This window comes from Sciurus carolinensis, chromosome 6, assembly GCF_902686445.1.
Source record: "Sciurus carolinensis chromosome 6, mSciCar1.2, whole genome shotgun sequence".
NCBI lineage: Eukaryota > Metazoa > Chordata > Mammalia > Rodentia > Sciuridae > Sciurus > Sciurus carolinensis.
This window is the reverse complement of record NC_062218.1, coordinates 138320412-138344660: the sequence shown is the minus strand read 5'-3', so window position 1 is coordinate 138344660 and position 24249 is coordinate 138320412. Positions and strand designations below refer to the sequence as shown.

The window sequence follows — 24249 nt, the reverse complement described above, 5'->3', positions numbered from 1 at the left end:
CCTTATTAATGTGGAAGGATGCCTACAAGTGTGTTTCTGGAGGGCTTACCGCCACCCTTCAATTTATGACATAGACCCAGACCAACTGGTCTCACTCACTCCTTTGTGATCCATGAACTACATGGTCAGTGTGATCCAGTAACACATCTCCCCATTAAGGAAGGGCAATGAAGTTAGTTCTATAAAATTTGTAAATTTAAGTAATTATTATGCACCCCAAATTGACCTTTCATTCAAAAAGATAAATGTAATTTGCCTGAATGCCTCAAGATTTACTTATCCAGGCTTTAATTGCCCTAAAAACATACTGACAGATCTTTACGTTCATCTATTTAGAGAGAAATAGCAATATTCTTAGATCCTAAAACTATGTTTAGATTTTCTCAGTTTGAAATTAAGAAACTAAAATCTTCATTGCTGGAAATGTGTCTTTAAAATGTTTTTTAGTTGTAGATGGACACAATACTTTTATTTTATTTATTTATTTTTGTGTGGAAGATCAAACCCAGTGACTCACATGTGCTAGGAGAGTGCCCTACCACTGAGCTACAACCACAGCCTGGTGGAAATGTATTTTAACTGCAAATCAACACATGACAAGAATTTTATATTTAAATCTGATTTTAAAATGTTTCTAGGTTATCGAATTAACAGGTAAAAATTTTAAATTTTCATAAACCTTACAGACTCCTCACATTATTTTTGAGGAAACAAAACTTTATGAAAAAACGATTCTTAGAAGATGTTCATTTTTATGAAAAATAATTATTTTAAATACAAAGAACAATTTTAAATCAGGATGTTATGATTTTGTGCTTAGAGAATTTTTCTCCTTGATTTTTTTTTTAAATTTTAGTTGTAGATGGACACAATACCTTTTTAAAATTTATTTATTTTTTATGTGGTGCTGAGGATCGAACCCAGTGCCTCACACGTGCGAGGCAAGCTCTCCACCACTAAGTCACAACCCCAGTCCCTCTCCTTGAATTTTTGACAAAGCAGGATGTATATAAATGGTACATGTAAGTAGGACCAAGTATGCATATGAACTCAATTACAATAAGAACCCAAAACTGCATCGAGTAAATGTCTGCAAGAACTGCTTGTCCTCTCCTTAAACATTCTTCGTTTCCTCCTCTTTGTAGAAAGCACACTTAGCTGACAGATACGAATGGCCCGAGGGAAGACCCATATCTCTCCAATGTACTAGCAAGTGAGCCTGCCCACTGTAGCCAAGAAGACAGTCCCCATAAAATTAAAAATAAGATAGGACTCTGATCTTTAATATTGCAAGCATCTTGGGATACATGATCTACTAGTGACAGTGAGGGTAATATTTCAGTCTTTTGAATGCCTGAGATTATGAGGACAAGCACTGTCTCACTTGTCCAATGACCTATTTTAATTCAGGAGGCGGCTGTTGTAGTCAGCCCCAAACAGGCCTTCAGGGGTCCATTGGTACACAGTCTGCTGGCTGGCCACATCATAAAGGGTAAGGAATCTAGGTCAGGGTTGCCATTGGGTTAATTTAATTTTCATCACTAACTAAAGGACTGAAAGGATTATAGGGAGGTTAATAGTTACCTGTTCAAAAGAATGGAGTCCACTTTCTTTTCCTAACCTTACCATATCTTCCAAAATGGTTTTCTTCAGCTCCTGAATTAAACCACAGAAATATAATCATAAGAACATATTTTGAAGTGGGCATAGAGGAAACAACGTATTTTGAGTAAAGAGCAACTGGTAATGGTGCAGACACCGGTTCCCTTGCAACTGCCCATTTGGGATGTTGCTCCCTGGAAGCATCTCAATCACCATCTTGTATCAGGCAAATAAGGGCTGCAGTTGGCCTAAGGAGTGGCCATGAAAAGGCTAAGTGACTACTCAAAAAAATTGTTTTTTAAAGCAGCCTGCTGGTCAGCCTGGTGAGCCCTGCTGCCCTCAGATGAGCCCAGGTCCTGGGGTGGGGTGGGGGTGTCTATGGTTGCTGCTCAGAAATTGACCAAGAGACTTGAGGAGCTAATGCTGAGGTCAGAGAGCAGCAATCCTTCTCCAACATGAGCCATGAGAAGGTTTCAGGAAGGTGGGAATGGCCAATGCTCTAGGCAGGAAGAACCGTGATCCTGTTTCAATTCCACGACTCTCTATAAACCCAGAACACACAAAAATCACATTTGGAGAGTGCACAGTCAGTAAGACAGAAAGCCTGGGCTTGCATCTCACTCTGCTGTAAACCAGCTATGTGGCCTTGGACGAGTCACTTCCTCCCTGGCCTGGTCTCCTCTGTGCCGCAAGACAACAGGGCTGGATAAGCTTTCTGTGATGTCTCCTGATTGTAAAATCCAATAGCTGGTCGAGTTTCTAAGAAGAAATATGAATTTCTTCAATAGTAACCAAAAGACAAATCTCTGGTTTAGGATTTCCACTGTATAGAAAGTGATATTAGAAATTCCCTATGTGTTTGAATTCCACTGCTCTAACAGCTTTTCTGCCCTTTGCTTATGTGGCATCATAAAACACTCAATTGCCTTTAAGGAAACAGCCCTAAGATACTGACCTTATTTTTGCAGAGATCTGAATATTGTCCTTCAATTCCTCTCTTCTGGGCCCAGCAGGGCATGACTTCAGGGTCAGGCACTACAATGCCCACCAAAAAGGCCTGGAATGCCCACCAAAGGAAAATAGTCATGACAAAAGCTTTTAAAGTGGTTATTTGTGGTCCAGCATTAAAAATAATCTCTTGGTATTCTCGGGCTCCACCCTTTTCTAAAAATAAGCACACGCTTATGAAACATTTGTTCATGTTATGAAACATTTTCTCCAATATATCACACATTCTTGACTGTTCATTTCCTGATATGTCCCCTTAAATTTGATATGGGGGATATTTAAGGACATCAAGAATCAGTAAAATTAAAAACGAGAGCCAACTTTGATTCTCGTGCCAATCTTAAACCTGCATATTTTTTTGATGCTGATCAAACAACTCTATGATCCAAATTCTGTGAATCAAAACATGTTTCCCAGGGTTTCCAGACCATTTAGAAATTTTTACATCAGTGAACCTTCATTCATAAAAAGCTTCACTTTAATTTTAATGGCTTTCTTCAAAAATAATTTAATATTTAGTTATATTCATGCAGTGACACCATAGAACATGTATGATATCTTTGATATCATAGAATATGTTAATGATCTAAATAATAATGATGGTAAAATAAGGAGAAACCCTCTCCCAAATAATTTAATCCTAATAAACTATATTATCATCAGTACCATTATTTGTAACACTATACCTATTTATCTATAAAATTTTGCTTTTGTATCTTTTTAAAAAAATATATATGTTTTTAGTTGTCAATGGATCTTTTATTTTATTTATTTATATGTGGTGTTGAGGATTGAACCCAGGGCCCCACACATGCCAGGTAAGCACTCTACCACTGAGCTACAACTCCAGCCCTGCTTTGCATCTTATCTCAAAAATCTCTCTTGGAAGTAGGTAGAGCATAAATTAAAAGTAGTGGGCACGTTCATGATTACTACTTCAAACAATTTACTTGACCTAACTGCAGTTAACCAAACTAAAAGTAATTAAGTCTTCTCCTTTAGAAAGGAATTTTCTCTCATGATTTAAATTGCTTAGGCAGATCCTGGGGTCTGATCGGAGATTAAAGTTTACTCTAGATTTTTCAGCAGTCCATTGCGTGCAGAGCCTTACCTTTAAGCTGTCCCCATGGACATAGATTTGCGCCACAGGTTCACTCCGGATATAGATGTTCTCGATCTTCTCAGGTGCAACATATTCTCCCTGAGCAAGTTTAAATATGTGCTTTTTCCGATCAATAATTTTGAGAGTTCCCTCCTGTGAAGTTGGACAAACAGCCTCCTGAGAAGATGGCACTGTCAAAATGGAGTCCTTCAACTCTGCCCTTCCCCAGCCTGCAGATCCCCTCCCCAAACTGCTCCTCCCTGCTGTGCACCACAGGTCAGTGACATTCAAGCTCTGCTGAGCCCTGCGTACCCACTGTCCTTTCCTTTTCCTTGGCCACTCCGACATGTGTCTAAGATTCCCCATCAAACTTCTTTTTCACAGACTTCCCAGAACCTCACTACCCTCAGAGTGCTACAAAATGAGGCTGTTTGTCTCACAGGATGCAACACATCCTACGTGAAGCCCCTCATGACCATCTGGTCACTGAGCCCCAGACCTGGCCCTGGCCTTGATATGTGCCTCTCCTGGATCTTTAGCTGTTGGGCTTATCCATCCTTACTCATAAATCCCTTTTTTCCTCTACAGTTTTTCTTCCCTCAAAACCACATCACGACCAGACTTCTGCATACATTCTGTCCCCACTCCATCTGTTTGATCCACCAGAGCCAAGCAGTCTCTAGAAGACAAAAAAATAAGCAGGCCCTATTTTGCTCAAAACTCTGGTGGACGGCAAGTGCTCTTCCTACACTGGTTTCTTTGGTTCTCATTGCACCCCAGGAGCTGGGTGTTGTCACCCTTGTTTCACAGATGAGGAGATGAGGATGAGATAACTCAGTTAACTCTGCCAAAGTCACACAGTTAGGAAGCAGGGGATTTGAATTCAGATCTTCCTGGATTAGAAGACCATACCTTTCCCTTGATCTATCTAATGCTATACAATCATAATGATTTCTATGGGCTGGGGTTGTGTGCTAGAGCGCTCGCCTGGAATGCAATCCTTGGTACCACATAAAAGTAAAATAACAGTATTGTGTCCACCTACAACTAAAAAATATATATAAAAATCATGATGATTTCTAAAAGCAAATGTCTTTATAGATGATTTCTACCTAAAATTTAAGAATTGAGCATTCAAATCTTGCACATACTCTTCCAGAAAACAGGAAAAGGAAACAAAAACTACTCATCAACGCATTCAGTAAGTTCACACTAAAACCATAACAGAATTGTATATAATAGGAAATTACAGGCCTGGCATGGTGGTGCACACCTGTAATCCCAGCTGCTCAGGAGGCTAAAGCAGGAGGATGGAGAGTTCAAAGCCAACCTCAGCAAAAGTGAGGTTCTAAGCAACTCAGTGATACCCTGTCTCTAAATAAAATAGGAAGTAGGACTGGGGATGTGGCTCAGTGGTTGAGTGCCCCTGAGTTCAATCCCTGGTACCTTCCCACAAAAAAAGGGAAATTATAGACCACTCTCAAAAACCATAATAGAATTGTATGTAAAAGGAAAATTGCAGATCAAGCTAATGTATGAATAAGTTGAAAAGCCAAACACAATTTTTAGAAAAATAATATGAAGAAAAACATCACGACTAAGCAGGACTTATGCCAGGAAAGCATGATTTGCCTTACATGAGAAATTTAGCAAGAATACATATTTATTTCAATGGTTATAATAATAATTTGAATTAAAATTCAGCTATCACTTAAATATAAAAATTTTAGAAACTGACTTCACAAGCCTCCTGCCTGCTGTTTTAGGGTGTATTGGAGCACAGGCAGCTTCACATGAACTGATTTGCTTGCTTCTCACCAAGCTCTGTGAGGTGGGTGGTTTCATTCAAGTTCAGGACATCAGCGGCATATCTAAGTTTTGTGGGACTTTGAACTTTTACAGTTTAAGGGCCTTCTAATATAAAATGAAGTGCAGGACTTTGGAAGGTGTGGATGTAAGCGAGACTGAAGACTGAACTGATGGGACAGTCTGCCTTCTGTAGCTGATGGGACAGTCTGCCTTCTGCAGATGTCCTGGACCCATTGGCCTCTCTTCCCCCATACCTGTGGGCCTTCAGTTGGAACTGCTTGCCTTACACTCCTCCTCCTATCTCTACTCTGGATTGTGCTTCTCACTCTTTCCTTTTCTCTTAGAACGTGGCTTATTCTGAGACTTGGATCCAATAGGCACCTGTCCTCCCCTGCCTTTCCCCAGGTGTGTCTTCCCACTCATGTCCATCACATTGGCTCAATAATGTTAAAAAATGTATGTCTTCCCTGATCAGAGGACCTGGCCCAGGACATACACTGGGGATAAATTCCTGTCTGCCCCAGGCATGAGGGTTTCTCATGGGAAGCACACGTATCCAAGCAGGGACAAATTGGCCTGCCAGTCCACAGGGTCCAGACAGGAATCAATATTATTCATATGTCTGATAAATTCAATGCCTCTAAATGTCCAGAACAAACCTTAGCAACTTGCCGGAGACACAGAAGAGGCTTCCTGGCTGGGCTGCACCAGGCAAGTGCTCTCCATGTTGGCAACAGAGCCTTTTACTGGTTAAAGCATTCATCAAAGTATTTCCTATGTACCAGGTACTGTCATAAGTGCTTTACAGATATTTTCATTTGTTCCTCACAACAGTAACTAATGTTACTATTCCAGTTTGAGAAGTCAAAGAATGAGGCAAATTTGTCTCAGATAGAATTTGCGGGCCATGGCTAAAGAATGCTCTCTTTTTCAGTAATTGTGTCATTGTGGAGTCCAGGAGAGGGATGGGGCTTTGCTCAAGGTAACAAGAGCAACTGCCAGCAGAGTCAAAGAAACTGCAAGCACCCAGCTGCAAGCACTTCTCAGATCCCCAGACATCTCCCTTCTTCTACTCCACCATCAGATTCCACATGCTAGCATATCACTATCTGGAAACCATTAAGGGGAGGGAGTTGGCCCCCAAGACCCCAGCCATACCCTCCCACACAGGAGGAAAAGGAAAAGGAAAAGGAAGCATTGAGGGGCAGGTAAGGAAGACCCTCTCAATCCCTCAGGTGTTCTTGTAAGAATATCTGTCAGGAAAGATATGGAGAAAATTCCTGCCTTAAGGAACCAGATCACATATCCTCCCGCCACCAAAATAATTGGCCCTCTAGGATTCCAGGTACACATACCGGCAGCCATTTCCCAATGTCCCCAGTGTGAAGCCAGCCGTCACTGTCCAGAGCTTCCTTTGTCCTCTCCTGATCTTTTAAGTAGCCTTTGAACACGTTTGGTCCTCTCACACAGATCTGTGGGGTAAAACACCATGGCTTCTCTCAGCCACAGCATAATGAATGCCAGCAATGAGAAGCTGTCACCAGGCATAGGGAGAATGAGGTATGCTATCCACCAGCAAAACCCATGTGGAAATCATAGTGATGGGAACACTTGCCAGTTCTCTCTGCCTTTTAAGCTGTTTTTTGTCTTTTCTCAAGTAGGGTCCTCCCTGCTTTTGCCCCTATTCTGGCTACCCTTCTTCCTTTGCCATCTCTTCTCCTTCAAGAGCCCTATGACCCTGACCATATGCTGCTTTGTGACACTCAGTGGGATGTCATCACGAATACTGATGGCCAGATGATTCTGCCAGAGACGCAGTCAACTTCGCCACCCACTCCCATGGAATGAGAAAGTACAGGCCAGCTCATCTGGTCTATTTGTACATGGCCATGTTTCTTCTGGGGCACATTATACAGCAGCAGGCCATGCCACAGTTAGGAGAAAAAAAAAAAGGGTGTTTTAAAACAAAGTTTAGGACCTTAAAATCTTGATTTAAGTCAAATTAATCAGTAATTTAAAATGACTGTGTACACAAGGCAAAAGGAAAATAATTCCGTTCCTACTTGTTTTTGTTTTGCTTGTTCTTACTCACAGACATGAATGGCTACATCCTTAAGTTTACCTCTCCCTCTCCTTTGCAGGTCCAATAGTTCAGTTCCTCCACATCAACAAGCTTGATATGGTTGCAGGGCAGAGGTGCCCCCACATGCCCTAGAACACCAGAGTAAGAAGGCACTTGTCACTGGTCAGATCAGATTTAGCACTGAAAAGGCCCCACCTGACTGTAAAACTCTTTAATGGTCAAAGTGGGGAATTATGGAAGGAAACCAAAGCAGCTTTAGACAGGTATTTGTCACAGGCAAGTATTGATGATAAAACAATGTTCTGGAGAAAGCAAAGGCCAACCTCCACCTGGCCATCATTTTAAATTTGATTCTTAAAAAGAAAGACAGGCACACCTGGTCCAGCATCAACCTGCACAGGGGCTTAGGTAAGGAGGAAGTCAGGAGCTTTTACAATAGTGCCCACATTATAACATTTTCCACATTGTCAGATCACATATCTCAGTTTGGGGATCATACAATACAGCTATCATTTGTTTTTCCTCTAGCCACCAGTCTGTTGACTGGTGCATAGGAAGGACCTAGCAATCGTGTCAAATTGTGGGTTCTGACTCAGTAGGTCTGGTTTGAGGCATGAGACTCTACAACTCTTACAGGCACCATGGTGATGCTGCTGCTACTGGTCTACATGTGACACTTTGAAGAATAAAGGGAAAGGAAACTGGAATGAGGTAACTCGCTCTCCTGGGGTGGGGAGATACCAAATTTTCTTGGTCTTATATATACTCCAACCACGGGATTATATCTGTCATTTTCTAGTTATTATCCTTTAAGTTAAAGGATTTCATAGCAGGTGCTAGCCAAGGTCCTGAAAGAAAAGTAAGCTATGTCTATGAAAAGCCAGGCTGTGACACTTTGGTTTCTCTTTTAAAAGAGAGGTCGCTGAGCCTTTTAAATACTGTGCAAAGATATCACACCCTCTCATAGCCAATAGTCTTATAGGTTTTTAAGGTACTAAGGAATAAAAATCAAACAGTTTGACTGGGTGCAGTGGTACATGCCTGTACTCCTTGGGAAGCTGAAGCAGGAGGATCGCAAAGCCAGCCTCAGCAACTTAGTGAGGCCCTAAGCAACTTAGCAAGACCCTGTCCCTACATAAAATATAGAAAGGGACTGAAGATGTGTTTATATGTGTGTGTGTGTGTGTGTGTGTGTATAATAAAGGAAAATGTAGAAGAAGGAAAGTGTCCAAAAGGAAGGGAATATGTGAGAATGATTTGCCAATATGACAGCAGTTAGTGAGCCAGAACCTCTAAAGATGGTTCCCGAAGATTTGTCAGTGGCAGGGTGACTGAAGAACCATGCAAAATAGACTTTATCTGGCTAGAGTTTAAAGACATAGAATTAAAAAATAAAACTTCCACACTTGGATTGGCTAAATATGATTTCCATTTAGAATCCATCTTTCGAGTTTCTACTGACTATCTCAAGGTACTCTGAAAATAGTGTTGCATTTATGAGCATATTTTATTGCATGTACATCACCCCAAATTTTCTGGTTTGGAGTTGAGCAAACTCAGGTTCAAACAGTGGCCTAGGCTCACAGAGAAAGTTGTTATGTTGTTATCTTGAAGGATTTGTTATTGTTGTTGACTGTTTTCCAGCTTCTTCCAGTATCTGGTCTAAATGTGGTGATGGATAAATAATCCATGGGCTTCCTATTACAGACCTGCTTCCCACTCCCCTGAGGGACAAATCTCCTCAGAATGGGAGTGTGGATGGGAGCTGCTCCTTTCCAAAGTACCACTGCCTTCTAGACATTAATATCACAGGAGACCATAGTTCCCAAAAGGACTCTCAAATGGTCATTTAAGAAGTAGTTCTCAGACTGGGGTTGTTGCTCAGTGGTACAGCACTTGCCTAGCATGTGTGAGGTCCTGGGTTTGATCCTTAGCACCACATGAAAATAAATAAAATAAAGGTATGTGTCCATCTACAACTAAAAAAAAAAAAAGATTAAAAAAAAGAAGCAGTTCTCTTTCAGAAGAATAGAGGGGAGACCAGTAGAGCAGAGGAAGGAGATTGAGGGGAAGGGAAGGGAGATGGGGAAATACTGGGGAGCAAAATCTCTATCAAATTATGCTAATTCCATGTATAATTGTCACAATGAATTCCAAAAATTGTAATGCACCAATTAAAATATTAATAAACTATATAGAGTGGCACATGCCTATAATCCCAACGAGTTGGGAGGCTGAGACAGGAGGATCACACATTTGAGACCAGCCTCAGCAACTTAGCAAGATCCTCAGCAACTTTGTGAGACCCAGCCTCAAAAAATAAAAAGGACTGGTAATGTCACTCAGTGGTAAAGTGCCTCTGGGTTCAATCCCCAGTATGTGTGTGTGTACGCAAATACATTTATATATGAGACTCTACAACTCTTATAGGCACCATGGTGATGCTGCTGCTGCTGGTCTACACATGACATTTTAAATAATAAATATATATATAATAATAGTAGAAGGGTGATCAGTAGAGTAGCAAAAAAAGGAGGAAGAGGAGAGGAGGAAAGGGAATTTACTGGGGAATGTGATTGATCAATTTTTGGTATGTATATGTATAAATATGACACTGAATTCCATAACTATGAATACTTATAATGTACCAGAAAGAAAAAACAAAGAAAGAAAAAGAAAGAAAGAAAGAAAGAGAGAGAGAGAAAGAGAGAGAGAGAAGAAGTGTTCTTTAGTCACTATGAACATGCTTCTCCTTTACAAATTATATTCAATTCACAGGCTTCTTCTTTCACTCTAAAACCTAGTTCTGAAGTGATTATAAGTAAGACTGTGCACTATTTAGAATCTGTAAAATCTAATACGATGATACTATAAGCATTTTTTCCACCTAGAATAGTAATCTTTTGCTCTATTCTTCTTTTGGTATAACTTCTACTTATCTATGAAGGAAACAGGAAAATATAAAAAATAGGAAAACACAAAAAACTTACAACAAAGAAAACAACAGACCTATAACGTCATGACTTTTACATAACCATCATTAAAGTTTTTCTTCTATTCCCTTTGATTTTTTCTGAATTATTCATGCAAATTCAATTTCCAAGAGGGAGATTTTAGATTCTGCTGTTTTCAAAACGAGCTGCTCCCACATCTCTAGCCCATCCTACCTGAAGTCCAGTCCCCAGGTGTGGTGAAGGTGCATCCAGCAGTACACTCAGTTTGGCCATAACCTTCATAAACCTTTGAGAAAAACCTGGAAATCACTGTGGGCACAAACCCTCCCAGAGCTGATTATCTGCCCTTTTCAGTTAGCCAACCTCCCACTGACCATTGGTGTAAGGGAAGGTGCTCTGGAGGCAGGTAACTTCAGGGAAAGGTGAATGCAAACAACAAGTATGGCCACATTTGCTTAAAAATAGTGCTACTTTCCCACACTTAGTAGATAAGGTTATGTAGCTTGGGATAAAGATTTCTGACCTATTTTCAACCATTGACTCTATTTTCCATGTGGATAAATGGGTATTAGAGATAAGCATTTCAAAATTCACTACGTTTCATTAGAGCCCCTCTTATCTGCATGAAAGCTCTCACCACATGGAAGAGACTGCCTTTGGAACAAGTCAGACCACATTGGTGTGGAATAGGAGGATAGCATAAGAAGCATGTGGCTTCTAAAGCATAAATATATAGTCATGCACAATTATGAAACAGACATATTTGCTTGACTTGAAACCCATCAGCCACAACAATGTTACAATACTAAATAAATGTTACAATACTAAATACTAATCGAATGGACAAATGAAGGAGAATTTTTAGAGACAACAAAGACCACTGAATCAAATAATATATAAACAGGCTTTCATCCCCTCCCTTGTGCTCCTTTTCTGAGATATTGGGAGATATTTTACGGGCTGGGGAATGCAGAGATGTGGAACAGGTGTGGGACAGTTTCTCTGGCACATTGAAGATTCATATATAGTATATCTGATCCCTTTGTCCTTTGCTAAAACCTTCCAAGGGCTCAGGGAAAGTAATTTGCCAGAGTGCACACACATGTGTTTTCCAGAGTGTGGCAAAGGTATCCCGTTTTAAATGGCTCTGGGATTTTTTTTTTCATCCTTGGAAAAGGGAGATTTATCCCCAAAATCTTGTTCCTCAGATCTTTTTCTGTACAGTAGAGGGCAAAATAGATCTCCTGCTTGATGCACATCCCTCTACCCCCATAGAAAGTCATACAAGGCAATACCTGGCACCCCAGGGCTGCCCGGAGAAATCCCAGGACTGTTGGTGATGCAGGGGCTGCTCCAGTAACAATCATCCGAACACGTCCACCAAGACTGGCCTGTGGGAAGACAGAAGAATCTGCCAACATTTGTGTTACCTGAGATGATTTCCTGCCCATGTGGATCTCACTCAGGACCAACATTGAACTGGGTGCTAGGGTTTGGAACAAAGAGAAGACCATGAACTGAGGAAGTCCCTTCCCCTTCCAAATGATAAACCCCATCAGTTCTGTAACTTAACCCATGATAAAACCAAACAGTTTTTTGGCAGGGTGCTGAGGATGGAACCCAGAGTCTTGCACATGCTAGGTAATAGCTCTTACATTGAGCTAAACACCTAGCTCCTTGATCAACTCTTTTATGTCTCTTGAGATTAGTGGCATTAGTCTGTGTGGCACTCTATAATGCTGGTTTCCCTTTCCTTAAAATATACCAGTGCTCTCTCACTCTTTCATCATTCATAAGCATCCAAAACAATTACTTAGGGCAATTTCTTCCAACATCCATTTTAATGGCATTATCTTTTTTTTCATGTATAAATCAATACAATGCTTTATTTACTACGCACTACAGAGAACAAAGAATACTTGAAACACTTTGTTTCTGTAAGTTGAGCCAAGAGAGTTTAAATATTAATTTTCATAGCTAAAAATAGAATAGCAAGAAAAAAATGAGTATATTCTACTAATTAACAAGATTTTCCTTGGGTAATACAGAGCTTGAAGGCTTTATACAGAGATACAGAAATGTGCAATTCTGGACTGGACTGGTTTGGAGAGGATGAAGGGACAGGAAACAGGAAAGGAAAAGAATATTCCTGAGCATCAAACTAGAACCTGGTGCTGCTGGAAAACCACTGTGGTCAGAGTTACAGGGAAAGGCAAGAGAACCTTCAGACTCTAGCAGCATCTTGGTGGAGCACTGACCAGACTATCGAAGTTACCCTGATGTCTGTGGAGGTCAAGAGAGCTACTTACCATGGGTCCTTCTAAGTAATCACCACAAATGAAAAGTGACTGATTTAAAATTTCAATTGTAAGATAAACTTTTTTAAAAAACTACTTTTTTAGATGTTGATAGACCTTTATTTTATTCATTTATTTATATGTGGTACTGAGAATCAAACCCAGTGCCTCACACTTGCTGGGCAAGTGCTCTACCACTGAGCCACAACCCCTGCCCTAAAATAAACTTTAATTGCATGAGTTATTATTCCATAAGATTACAGGCCACTGGGATGAACTTCTCTAGTTCCCCTGTAAGATCATCCACTGGACACAGGTGTCATTCTGTAATCACTTGCTCATTTCTTACCTGAATCTTATTAAAGAAGAGTTCATCCCAGATACTGTTATTTCTGATGATTCCACTCCGGACCTCAGCCTGCTTACGCTTTGCTGCGAACTCCAGCAGCCAGCGCTTCAGTGGAGTGTCTGCCTGGCTGAAGATCTGAGGAACACACATTGCAAATAGCTGTCAGGGCCTGAAGTCATGTCCCCAAGGAAGAAAGCCCAGATTGACCATCAGAGAAGCCACACTCTATTATACCCCTGCAGGAGGTCACTGAATGTGTGACATCAAGCTGAAGGTTAACTCTGACGAAGTCCAGGCATCTTGTAGAGATTGAATTTCGTAAAAAACACCTCCCCAACCAAGGTTTTGGAGAATAGGAAGAAAATGGGAGATGGAAGAGCAAAATTTAAAAAAGAGTCAGAGAATATAAGTGAGGAATTAACTTTCAGGACATGGGGCTCCAGAATCTGTCTAGAGAAGCAGATAAGCTGAACCTCAGCCTGGCTACAGACTCCCCGCAGGGCTCACCTTGTCATACATCCGGTTCAGCAGTCGTGGGACCACAGGGAAGATGGTGGGGTGTAGAGCCTTCATGTCATCTGAGAGAAGGCGGATGTCTCCCTGGAAGAAGCCAACGCGCCCTCCGTGGCAGTAGACAACAGACTGGAAGGGAAGGACAGGAAGGTAGGAGTCCATTAGGATGGGCAGGTCGCTCCTGGCCGCAATCCAGAGCTTTCCAAACTCCATGAAGGGCACCCACAATCCAAGCCCAGCTCTGGCTGCTGCCATGAGACATGAAGAGTGCTATCTGAACCACCTCCCCATCCCAAATCTTCACATTAAGTCCTACTCAGGCACAGGGAAAAGAAACGAGATGGAGTGGGATTCTGAGCTTTCGGTAGATGCCAAAGCAGCCATATTCATGGAAGCCTACCCACACACCCACTCCCCAATGCGGGACATGGGCCTCCCTGGAAACTAGGTCTCCCAGATATGTACATCTTATTAATGGATCTGTTTCAGGTCCTGGACCCTGTGGGTTTTCCCAAGGATATCTCTGTAATGATGGAAGGACTTATTCTCACAAGTACTAGAGCTGCTGCTAAAGTTGGCTGTGGGTGCTACTTGGTGGCAGGTTAAGTAACAGGGAGTCTGTCTAGTTTGTAGTGAGACTAAGAGCATATCAGGGGCCTTATATGTGCTCCTGTTGTTAATGCTCACAGCAACCCTACAAGTGAGGCAGTATTCCTAACCATCCCCTTTACAGGTTAGGAATGCATAGCTCACTTTATCCTGGGTAAAGTGACTTGCCCGGGGTAAAAAAAAAAACAAAAACTAGTTGACAGTAATTACTGGCATTCTAATTCAGGCCAAGAAAGCTGGAAAGCTTGCCCTATTATACCAGATCTCTCCCAAGGCAAAATTGGAAAGGCTTAAAAGACACAGTTTATTTATAGGCTGGAACCCTGAGTGACACAAGCATGGAGAATTCTTTGTCCCCACAGTAACATATGGATTCCTCCCCTTACTATACCCCCGCAAGGCCTGACTCAGACTCAAGCTAATACTAGTCCCCATCTGCAGCCTGAGGAGCCATGACAGTTTGATTCTTTACAACTTGTTCTCTTTCAGGAATTTGTGAGTTATGAGAATTATGGAACTGGAATGTGTTGGCCATACATGGAGCGGTACTACACAGAGCTTGGATGGTAAAGCAAACTTCTGCAAAGTTGCTGTGCTCTCAGAGCAGATGTTACGAGCACGGGTCTTCCTGGAGGGACTGATGGGGTGACCAAGGTCCTTGGACCCTTCTGACCCCTCTGGTACCTTCTGAGGATAGGGCATTTTGATTCTACTTCATACTACCAGTGACAAATGACATCTTGCTAGGGCTACGGGTTCTAGGCACAGGTTGTGCCTCTCTGTGCCAGGGCCTTACCTGCACCATTCGCTCAAACATGTGTGCTAAAGGCAAATAGGAAAAGTGCACATCCGCACAAGTGGGAGCCCACTGACTCTGCAAGAAAACAGAAGGAGCCCAGGCAAGTCCCAGTCAGTCAGGTGGGCGTCTTACCTGGATTACTCTCTCAAACATGTGAGCCAGAGGCAGGAAGGAGATGAGCACATCGTCCTGTCTCGGAAAGATCACTTTCTGCAGGTGACGGGCATGGGAGACAGAAAGGAAAGAAACACTGACAGGAAGACAACAAGAGAGTCATAAAACAATAAGAGAAAATGGTCCTGGAGGGGGCGAACAGGGAGGGAGGGAAGGGGATGGAAGGTGTGAAGACAGAGTGATATGAGAGAGAGAAAAAAATGAAGGGGTGGGGGAGAGGGAGGAAAGGTGCAGAGAGAAAAGAGAGAGAGACAGGGCAGCATAGGAAGCGAAGTGTTAGGTCGCAGCGCCAGTGGGTCTAGGTTATCTGCAGAAGCAAAGAGCCAAATGAAGCACACATAAACCAGCAGAGTCGGGCTCCGCAGGGAAGGGCCTGCATCTCACTTGCAGTCAGTCGGCGCCAGCCTGGCTCTCTCCCCTTCCTCCCCACAACTGTGGGATCTGCCCCAGACCCCATTTGCCCAATCTCCCTGGGTCTTGGCTTATCAGCACTTCCTAGTCCTTCTTCAGAGAAGGGGGCCCAGAGAGCCCAGGACAAAGGAAGAGACAAGGCCAAGTCCCAAAGAGGTGGCTGAATCTGGCCTCCCAAGCCACAGTCAGGGAACAGGGCCTTAAAGGGGAAAGCTGACAGGGAGCCCTGCTGCAGCCCACCAACACAGGTGAGACTCACGCTAGGGACAGAGGCTGCTTGGGCCAGGAAGGGGCCCAAGGAAACAAGGAAAGTTTTCTTTGCTGGACAGCTTGGCTCTTCTGGACTACCTTTTTGGACCAGTTTGGACAAACCCTGGGAACGTAGCTCATGGCTCCTAACCTGAACTCAGACACCAACCGTCTCTCACAGTTGTCTATCAAAGTACATGATTGGGGCATAGGCTTCATAATATCACCTGGAGAGAGATGCCTCCACAGTGGAGACGAAGCCTAACTCCTATGAAAAGGTACCATCCTTTCTCCTAAGGGAAACTGCAGAGCATACTTACCACACCTGGGGGGACCTCCTTTCTTAGCTGGTTATAAAACACTAACATGCTTTTATCAGGCCAAGGTATCAAGCTTTTATGATCTTAGATTTACCTTTAAGTACAGCTTTATAAATTTGCAGTTGTGGTTGTTTCTCAGACTCTAGTAGTCCTTAAACACAAAATGACTGAATTAAACCCTGACCTACTTGAGAAACAAGTTAATAAGGGCTACTTGCTGAATACATATACAAAAGGACAGGTGTCTCGATTTTTGAAGTTAAAAATGAAAAATAGGTTTACAAACTTTTCTTTCTGGTATCAGTACTCTTAGAAATCAATCAAGTGTTTGTCAGGTATGGGGTTGAAAGGGGCTTTAAAAGTGGGGTTGCTCTATTGAGAACAGAAACTCATGCCTATGAATGGCAGCCCAGATTATATCAGGGGGAAAAAAAAACAATGAAACAAAACAAAACAAAACCCTCTGAGGTTTGAGGTTGTCCTCAAAGACCTTGTATAGTAAATTTACTTTATTCACCTCTGTCACTTTCAGAAAGCCTGAGAAATCAGCCACCACGTTCCCATGGGTGAGCATCGCACCTTTGGGGTTCCCTGAAAACAGAAGGCAAGAAGAGGAAATCAGTTGGGAGTCCAAGGGCCACTCCTTGAGAATAGTGCCCAAGTCAGCAGTCCCAGACACCACCTGTCCACCCAAGTCTCTGGCCTTCACCCTTGGCCACCTCAGTTTGAGGAAGATGAATGCTGCTCCAGGCACCTCTATCCTACAGCCCTTCAGAGCCCACTATGAGGCTCCCAGAAGCGTGGCACCAGAAGGCAGGAGACACGACTGCACAGGCAGAGTGCCTCAAGCCTGAAGGGCTTACTACTTGAGGCACTGTTCCCGCTCCCACTCCCCTCAGGGAGCATGGGCTCTGTGCCCCGCCCGGCCCCTCACAGGCTCCCAGTGCTCAATGCTGCTCTCTAGGCCTGACCTGTCTCTGCTGGCAGAGGACATCCTGCTGCATCTGGTACTTGGCTCAGGCCAGGCTGGAGATCTCTGTGCAGCCCCTTCTACCTGCTTATCAGCAGAGATGGTACACAGACGTTCTTGCTTTGTCTTCAGATAACCTTTCGCTATGGTTTGGGAGACTTGGTCCTGAGGGCCCTTGAGGAAGTCAGGTACTACTAGGATGGCTCAGTGGGTAGAGGTAGGTGGGGACCCAGGCAACAGCATCCTAAGGAGGAAGGTCAGCGTGGCCACCATTTCATGTCAAGGTGGACACAACCCTGATGTTGCTGCTGGACAGATCTGTCAGAGCTCAAATCCTAGCCATCATGGCATCACTAAGCCACTTCTCTCTCATTTCCTTACCTGTATAAGAGGGACAATTATCCCCACCTCACAGGGCTCTTACAAGGTCTAGGGATATAATCCATGTACAAAAGATGTTAAATTAGATGTTTTCACTGAAGTAGCAGATATAATAGCCATGAAATGCCAAATATGAGGGGGCAGGCCACATGCAGAGTTTACTCAGGAAATATCAAATAAACCAATATGCTAATTTTGGAACCCTTATCAAGAAGGAGGTAATAAAAGACCTGAATGAGGAGAGACCAAGAGAATACTGTATTGAATGCCCCTGAATTTTTCACTTTAAAATGGTTAATTCTGATTCTGGGGATTGAAGCCAGGGGACACTTTACACTGAGCTAATTCCCCAGTCCTTTTTTATTTATTATTTTTGAGACAGGGTCTCATTAAATTACTTAGGATCTCACTAAGTTGATAAGACTGACCTCGAACTTGCAATCCTGCTGCCTTAGCCTTCGGAATTGGGATTAAAGGCATGCACCACTGTGCCCAGCAAGGAGCATTTCTTCAAAGACAGCCACACTAAGTTGTGTAGCCCATCAAAAGGGAAGGAATGAAGAGTCTTCCCTCCCAATCCCTACCTGAAAGCTGAGCTAACTCAGACCCTAAAGGCTCACTTGATGTGCTGCCTAGAGCAGAGGAAACCAATGAGAAAGGTGAAGAAGCCAGTGGTTGCAAATCATCCTCCTCCTCCTCCCAAGGATTGGATATGGAGTTTGCAGAAGGAACATCAGTCTGAGCAGGTAGTGGTACAAACAGTGCATTAAGAGGAATCTGTCCACAAGCCCAGTTTGCTAGGGTAAAAGGTCTGCCCCACCCACACCACTCCACCCCAACAAAAGAGGCAGGAGCTACAGTAGAGGAGGGAGCAGATAGCCTAAGGGGGTAGGGAGGTACTGCCTACATCAGGAGAACTCAGGAAAGTGCCCATCAAATAAAGAGCAAGTTTTATATATTTGCCCAAAACTATATCCAAATGTTCATATCCCACTTACTCATACTCTAGCTCCACTTTGCAGAAGCATCCATTACAAAGAAAAGCTGGGAGAGGAGAAATAACAGAGAGGAAAGGAGGAAGGGGGACCATACCCTCCCTGCCAAATTCCCAGCAAATCCTACTGAGGAGGGGGAGGAGTCTCAATGAACAGGAGGGATTCCTAGTTTAGACTGATACTTGTAATTAAGGCTCAATTAAGGCTCTGACTGTAACTTGTAACAGCCACGGAACTTTTTTTATTACCTGAAAATGACCAGAAAAGGCCCAAGATACCTGAGCTTTTTATTTAGGAGCAGAAGAAAAAAAAAATCCCCTCATTGAGCAAGTTGACAGGAATGAATGGAGATAAAAATAATGTAGTTTTCATAATTACAGCCCATGAGACCTGCTTGCTCAACTTGTTGGTGACCCATTTGGCAGAGACAAGAGCATCACTAACAGCCCCATGTATGAATTAAGAACCAGACACATTCATCTGCCCAAGAAGTGTGTGTGTGAACTCCCAGGTCTGCAAGTTTTGAAGAAATGCCCGACCAAATAGTAGGTATGGACTGAGAGGTGTCACAGAATAGAGTCCTGCACTACACAATTTTAGATCTGTGCGTCTGGTGGGCTTACTCATGCATGATAGAACCTCAGGGTGGAAGGTTTGAGGATCTCCAGAGAAAGATGTCTCCAAAGTCTTCACTCAGTTTGGGCCCAAACACTCAATTCTGCTTAGATACATGCTTTTCTTCTCCAACATGATGCAGGAAGTACATACCTTTTAGAAACAAAGGTTTTCTTGTGGATATGAATGTAATTGTATAAACTTTTAATAACATATTGCATTTTTATATATTCCCAAAGTGTTCAAATGATTTCCTCAAGTCATCTCTAGATCTGGTCCCAAAGGATGAAGAAAAGAATGTTGGCAACAGATTGTGAGGCCCAGTTAAGACATGAGAGGTAACAAGCTTTCAGAATTCTCTGCTTGCTTGTCTGATTTGGGAAAATATATGCTTCTGACAACATTTCCTTTAAACACGATATAGAAATTTTTCCAAGTTTTTCACGTGGAGAAACAGCAATAAGTCTTCCAACATGGACTTAAATACAATCAATTTTGTAGAATTCACCTGCAGATTTTCCTCTGTTTCTCTCCTTTTCTGGTGTGAAATCAGTGACAGGCACTGCCCCCCAGGCCTCAAATGTCTCAGCACTGAGACCTGCTCTCCATTCCCACCTTCCACTCATAAGCATTAAATGTGTTCACTTAATACCCAAGAAAACCAAGGTTTAAGAGAGGTCAGGTAATTCTAAAGTTACACAGCAGGAGTGCTGGGATGAACCAGGAGCACCAACAGGTGGTTTTATAACATCCTCTGGGTAAAACTTAGCTACAGTCAACATTGACAGAATCTCTTCTCTGACTCTTCACCTGCTCCTTCAGTGGGAACTCCATTGTCATCATACCTCCAACTCCAGTGTCCCCAGGCCCTGCTCCAGGCCCGCTCCACCTTCCCTCAAAGCAACATTTTCCATCTTGCTCCTGGTCCTCTGTGTGTGCTGTGTCCTTCGCTGGGAACATCCTTCCCTCTCTTCTCCTTCAGCTATCTACCTTTCAGGACTTGCTTAGAGTGATGTCCTCTGGGAATCCTTTGTGTCCTGCTATCCTGATGACTCGGTGTTTGGGTACCCCATGTCGCCCTTGAGGTGGTGACCACATGGTACTGGAACTGTCTGCTAGTGCACACTGTGAACTCATGAGTGCAGAGGTGTGTCCCATGTCCTCCGCCCCCAGTGGTAAGTCTGATGCGTAGTGAGTGCTCAAAAAATGATTCAAATGAATATGCATAAATAAGAAAAATAATACCAAAAGCACATAGACTGAGAAGAGTATGTTTCCTAAGATTATTGTATTTTCTTCTCTGGGAAGAGAAGGTATACGAACTCATGAGGATACAACTATCATTCAAAGGACCCAACTTCTAAAATGGGCTGTAGTTTTACCCATAAATTATCTTTTTTTTTTTTTTTTTTTTTGAGGGGAGTTCATATTTTTGTCCAGGAAGTAGTTATTTTGAAATGAACGACCAGCCACATATCCATCAGACTTTGCTGGATAAAAGAAGCACAATCTCTCACCTCCTTGCAGGCTCTCCTGGCCTGTCTAGGGGCTCCAAGTATTGGCTGATTCTAGGGATTTACTCAGGAGTTTCCACCCCATGGGAAGGAAATCTTCCTGGAATTATTCCACCAGAACCAAGGGCCAAATATCAGGTTCAGATAAGACTTGCGATCTTGCCTCACTCAAAGAACGACATAGCCCTGGATGATGCTGAGCCAGGACACTGAGCATGCGAGGGAAACCAGCTAGCCTGTGACATTGAGGACACACATGGCTGATGTGCTGACAAGAGGATGGATACAGGAAGCACAGCACGGGCTTAGCCTAAAGGCAAGGGAATATAAGTGTGTGGCCAGACTGGGAACTATCAGGCCCAAGGTCTGCTTACTGCTTCAGCTCTGCTCTGGCACCAGCCACAGATTTGAGTGGAAAGCTTGGGACACTAAATCACAACCCATTTTCTGGGCTCCATACATTCTGCTTCCTCCTCAGAGCTTGAGTCGGGTGTCTCTGCTTTGGACTGTGAATTCACAGCCTGGAAAGCACTGGACATGATGTCTGCCCTCTCCAGTGGGGCAACGGCACTTTTCTGCATCATGAAGTACTTTTCTAGATGTGGAGGCAGTACCTGTGACCAAGTATCCACTAAAGACCTGAAGGCACACTGGGAAGGCAGGGGTCCAAAGCCAAAGGCCACAACAGTGACCTGCTCTTCAAAATCATGTCACCAAAAATTCATGCTGTGAAACTCATGTCAAAAAGACCCTAAAAATCTCTATTTAAAACATAAACCTGAAGGGCATTTTTGGGTTCTGGGTTGGCTCTGGATGTCAGCTCCTGAAGAGTAAAAGGGCTCTGTTTCTTTTCTGAAAAGGTTTAGCAGAGTATAGTGGAAAATCTTTAAACCCACTTGAACGAATGGCAAACATCCATCTCCTTTTAGTAAAGCCACATTTCTCATGATCCAATGACATGGATAATCCTGCAAAGGTCTGCCAAATGCCTTGGAGGTTGCTTCTGTGGAAGGTGCTGGGAGCCTTAGTTCATTGCCCCCCTAAGAACTATTATCAAAGTGGGCCAGTCCTAGAAAAACAAGGCTAGAAACTTCTAACCCATCCAGGGCAAAGCAAATGACTTCCCAAGTCATCAGATGAGATGAAGTGACAGCAATGAGAACAAATCTGGACAGGGAGTTAGGAGAGGAGGGCACAAGTCCTGGTACCTCCTCTTGCCGGTAGTGTCCCCAGGAGCAGGCATGGTGCTGACCCTGTTTGATTCACTGACTGTAGTGAGGTCCCAGAAGCATGTGAGAGGGTGGGCAGGCACTATAGACTGCAAAGTGCTGTGCCTATGCCATGGTCCTAATGTGTATTCTGTCTCCCCCAGGAAGCCTTCCTTGATTGCTTCCACCCATGCTAATACATGTGCCACTCTGTCAGGGCCAGGCACAGACTGTGTCCTCTTCCTGTCAGTCTTGCCCTTGGTTGCAGAGCATTTGCCCTTTTACGTGCCACCCCATCTTCTACTTGGCACTATTAGTCACCCTCTTTACAGGTGATAAATTGGGAACAGTGATGGCAGAGAAGTAACTGGTTCATAGTGCTCTAGCAAAATGGTAGATGGGACTCAAACTCAGCCTCTTAGACATCAAAGACTCAGACTCCTTCCTCAGTCCCTGCTACATAGGCCAGATGCGGGTAGGAAGCACAGGGGTGAGAACAATTTCCCAAAAAGAAATGACCCTGTGAGAAAAGCTCTTTCCCCAGTAAATTATCCAGCTGTCCAGGTCTTCACTGGCTTAGCTATGGGAAGTTCCAAGGTCCCCATCTACTCCTCCCAGTCCACACTGTCATCTCCATTTGGCCACTCCTGTCCTGTTTGGTGCTGGACACTGGCAGCAGCAGAAGGGACCAACATCTGGAACCAGGCACAAGACAAGGCTCAGCCCATCTCACAGAGGGCACCAGAACTCCTGAAATCACCCACCAGGCTGTCAATATAGGGTGCAGGAAGCCATGGCTGGTAATCTGAGTGCCACTGCTTACCTGTTGTGCCACTTGTGAAACACACAATGGAGAGGTCATCAGGCTGTGGGGGCTGCAGGGGTGAGAAGAGGTGTGTGTTAGGGAAACCCAGTGTGAGCCACCAGGGCCCAAAAGCCTGGATCCCTCCACTACCCGGCCTCATATGTGCACTGTATGTGGGTTATGTGGGTGTGGGTATGTTTTGAGCTGCAGTTAATAAGCAGCTGAGCTCCCAGGAAAGGGGAAAAGAAGCTAAATGCATGGACATAGGTCTGTCCCACCAATCTCACAGTTGGTCTGCTGCTTCCCAGCTCTCCAGCCTAAGCTGAATTATCTTAGATAGAGCTGGGCTGCAGTGGTCACATTCAGGTCTCTACCAAATACCCCTCACCTTTTTAGTGGGTATGGCCCAGTTCCCTCCTTCTTTCTCATTTTCTCCCTGATAGCTGGAATTAGTCTTGGGAACACAACATGTGGCTCAGGTATTGAGTTGCCTATTGAATCCCTAAAACTACTTTGCATTAGGCACTGTCATGGCACTGGGTCCTAGGGTCACCAGCAGGAGTCTGTTTAGTCTGTTTGCACAGAGAGGATGGCCTCCCAGAGAAGGTGATATAAGTTAAGATAGAAGGACAAACAAGATTTCTCCAGATGAAGTGAGATCATGTATTCTGGGAAAGGAAATAGCTGAGCGCAAGTACAGAGGCCTAAGAGATAGGGTGTGCAGAAGGACTGGGGAGCGGCTTTTTAAGGCTGGAGCCTGGTACATGGGAGACGGGTAAAGACCCTGGGCCACCTGTGAAGGGCCCTGAGAAGTAGGGCTATGACCTGTTCAGAACTGTGTGGGAAAGCTCATTGCGGGTGGAAGAGGAGGAAGGACTAAGCTAGAAGGAGGCCTAGAGGTCAGAGGCTACCTGAAAACTTCCCCATAGCTCAGCCCAGGGGACACTGGGCTGTAATCCAGCCCCAAGCAGAATCATATGGGGATGGATACAGAAAAGTTCACAAAGCAAAGACTAGTTCTGCCCATTCATTCTCTGGAGAGTTCACTACATTCAAAGGGAAAAAATAAGACTTCCCCAAGAAAAACTTACCAGAGAGCCAAGGGTACCCAGGCCTGGCTGCCCTTTTGTCTCCCTCCCAAACATCAGACTCCTGTTCCAGGTCCTTCCCTGGGCCCTCAGCCCACAGAAGTCCTGGATGCCCAAGGAGGCGTTCCTGAGTTGTGCACAGGAATTGCATATTAACATGGAGGTGCTTCTCTGACCTCTCTGCTGAGCCCTGCACACAGTAAGGGGATCTGAGAGAACAGGCCATGCCATCTTGCTCAATGAAGACTTACTGGCAGATTAGCTTACCACAGGAGCATGGTGATTCGCTTGGCCACAGTCCTAAAAAAAGAAAATACTATTTAAATATTTACAAGTTCTTAAAAACAGAACAAAATAAATTCAGCATCTGGGCTTACTCTTGCACCAAGCCCAG

At 43.7% G+C, this 24249-nt stretch overlaps 1 protein-coding gene across 5 annotated transcripts in view; it reads right to left on the bottom strand.

The window, feature by feature from the left end:
• Acsl6 (acyl-CoA synthetase long chain family member 6) overlaps positions 1–24249 on the bottom strand; it is a 58362-nt gene that overhangs the window by 11061 nt on the left and 23052 nt on the right. For 3 of the 5 annotated variants that reach the window (XM_047555421.1, XM_047555419.1, XM_047555422.1), the window contains exons 8-20: positions 24123–24155; positions 22786–22837; positions 16797–16870; positions 15258–15335; positions 13712–13846; positions 13205–13339; positions 11854–11949; positions 10772–10844; positions 7644–7732; positions 6877–6993; positions 3722–3865; positions 2558–2659; positions 1585–1656 (exon numbers count right to left, since the gene is read on the bottom strand). In XM_047555421.1, coding sequence (XP_047411377.1) covers positions 1585–1656; positions 2558–2659; positions 3722–3865; positions 6877–6993; positions 7644–7732; positions 10772–10844; positions 11854–11949; positions 13205–13339; positions 13712–13846; positions 15258–15335; positions 16797–16870; positions 22786–22837; positions 24123–24155 — 1200 coding nt within the window. Of the gene's footprint in view, positions 1–1584; positions 1657–2557; positions 2660–3721; positions 3866–6876; positions 6994–7643; positions 7733–10771; positions 10845–11853; positions 11950–13204; positions 13340–13711; positions 13847–15122; positions 15201–15257; positions 15336–16796; positions 16871–22785; positions 22838–24122; positions 24156–24249 lie in introns of all 5 variants that reach the window. The other 2 variants (XM_047555423.1, XM_047555420.1) reach the window with 2 other exon arrangements.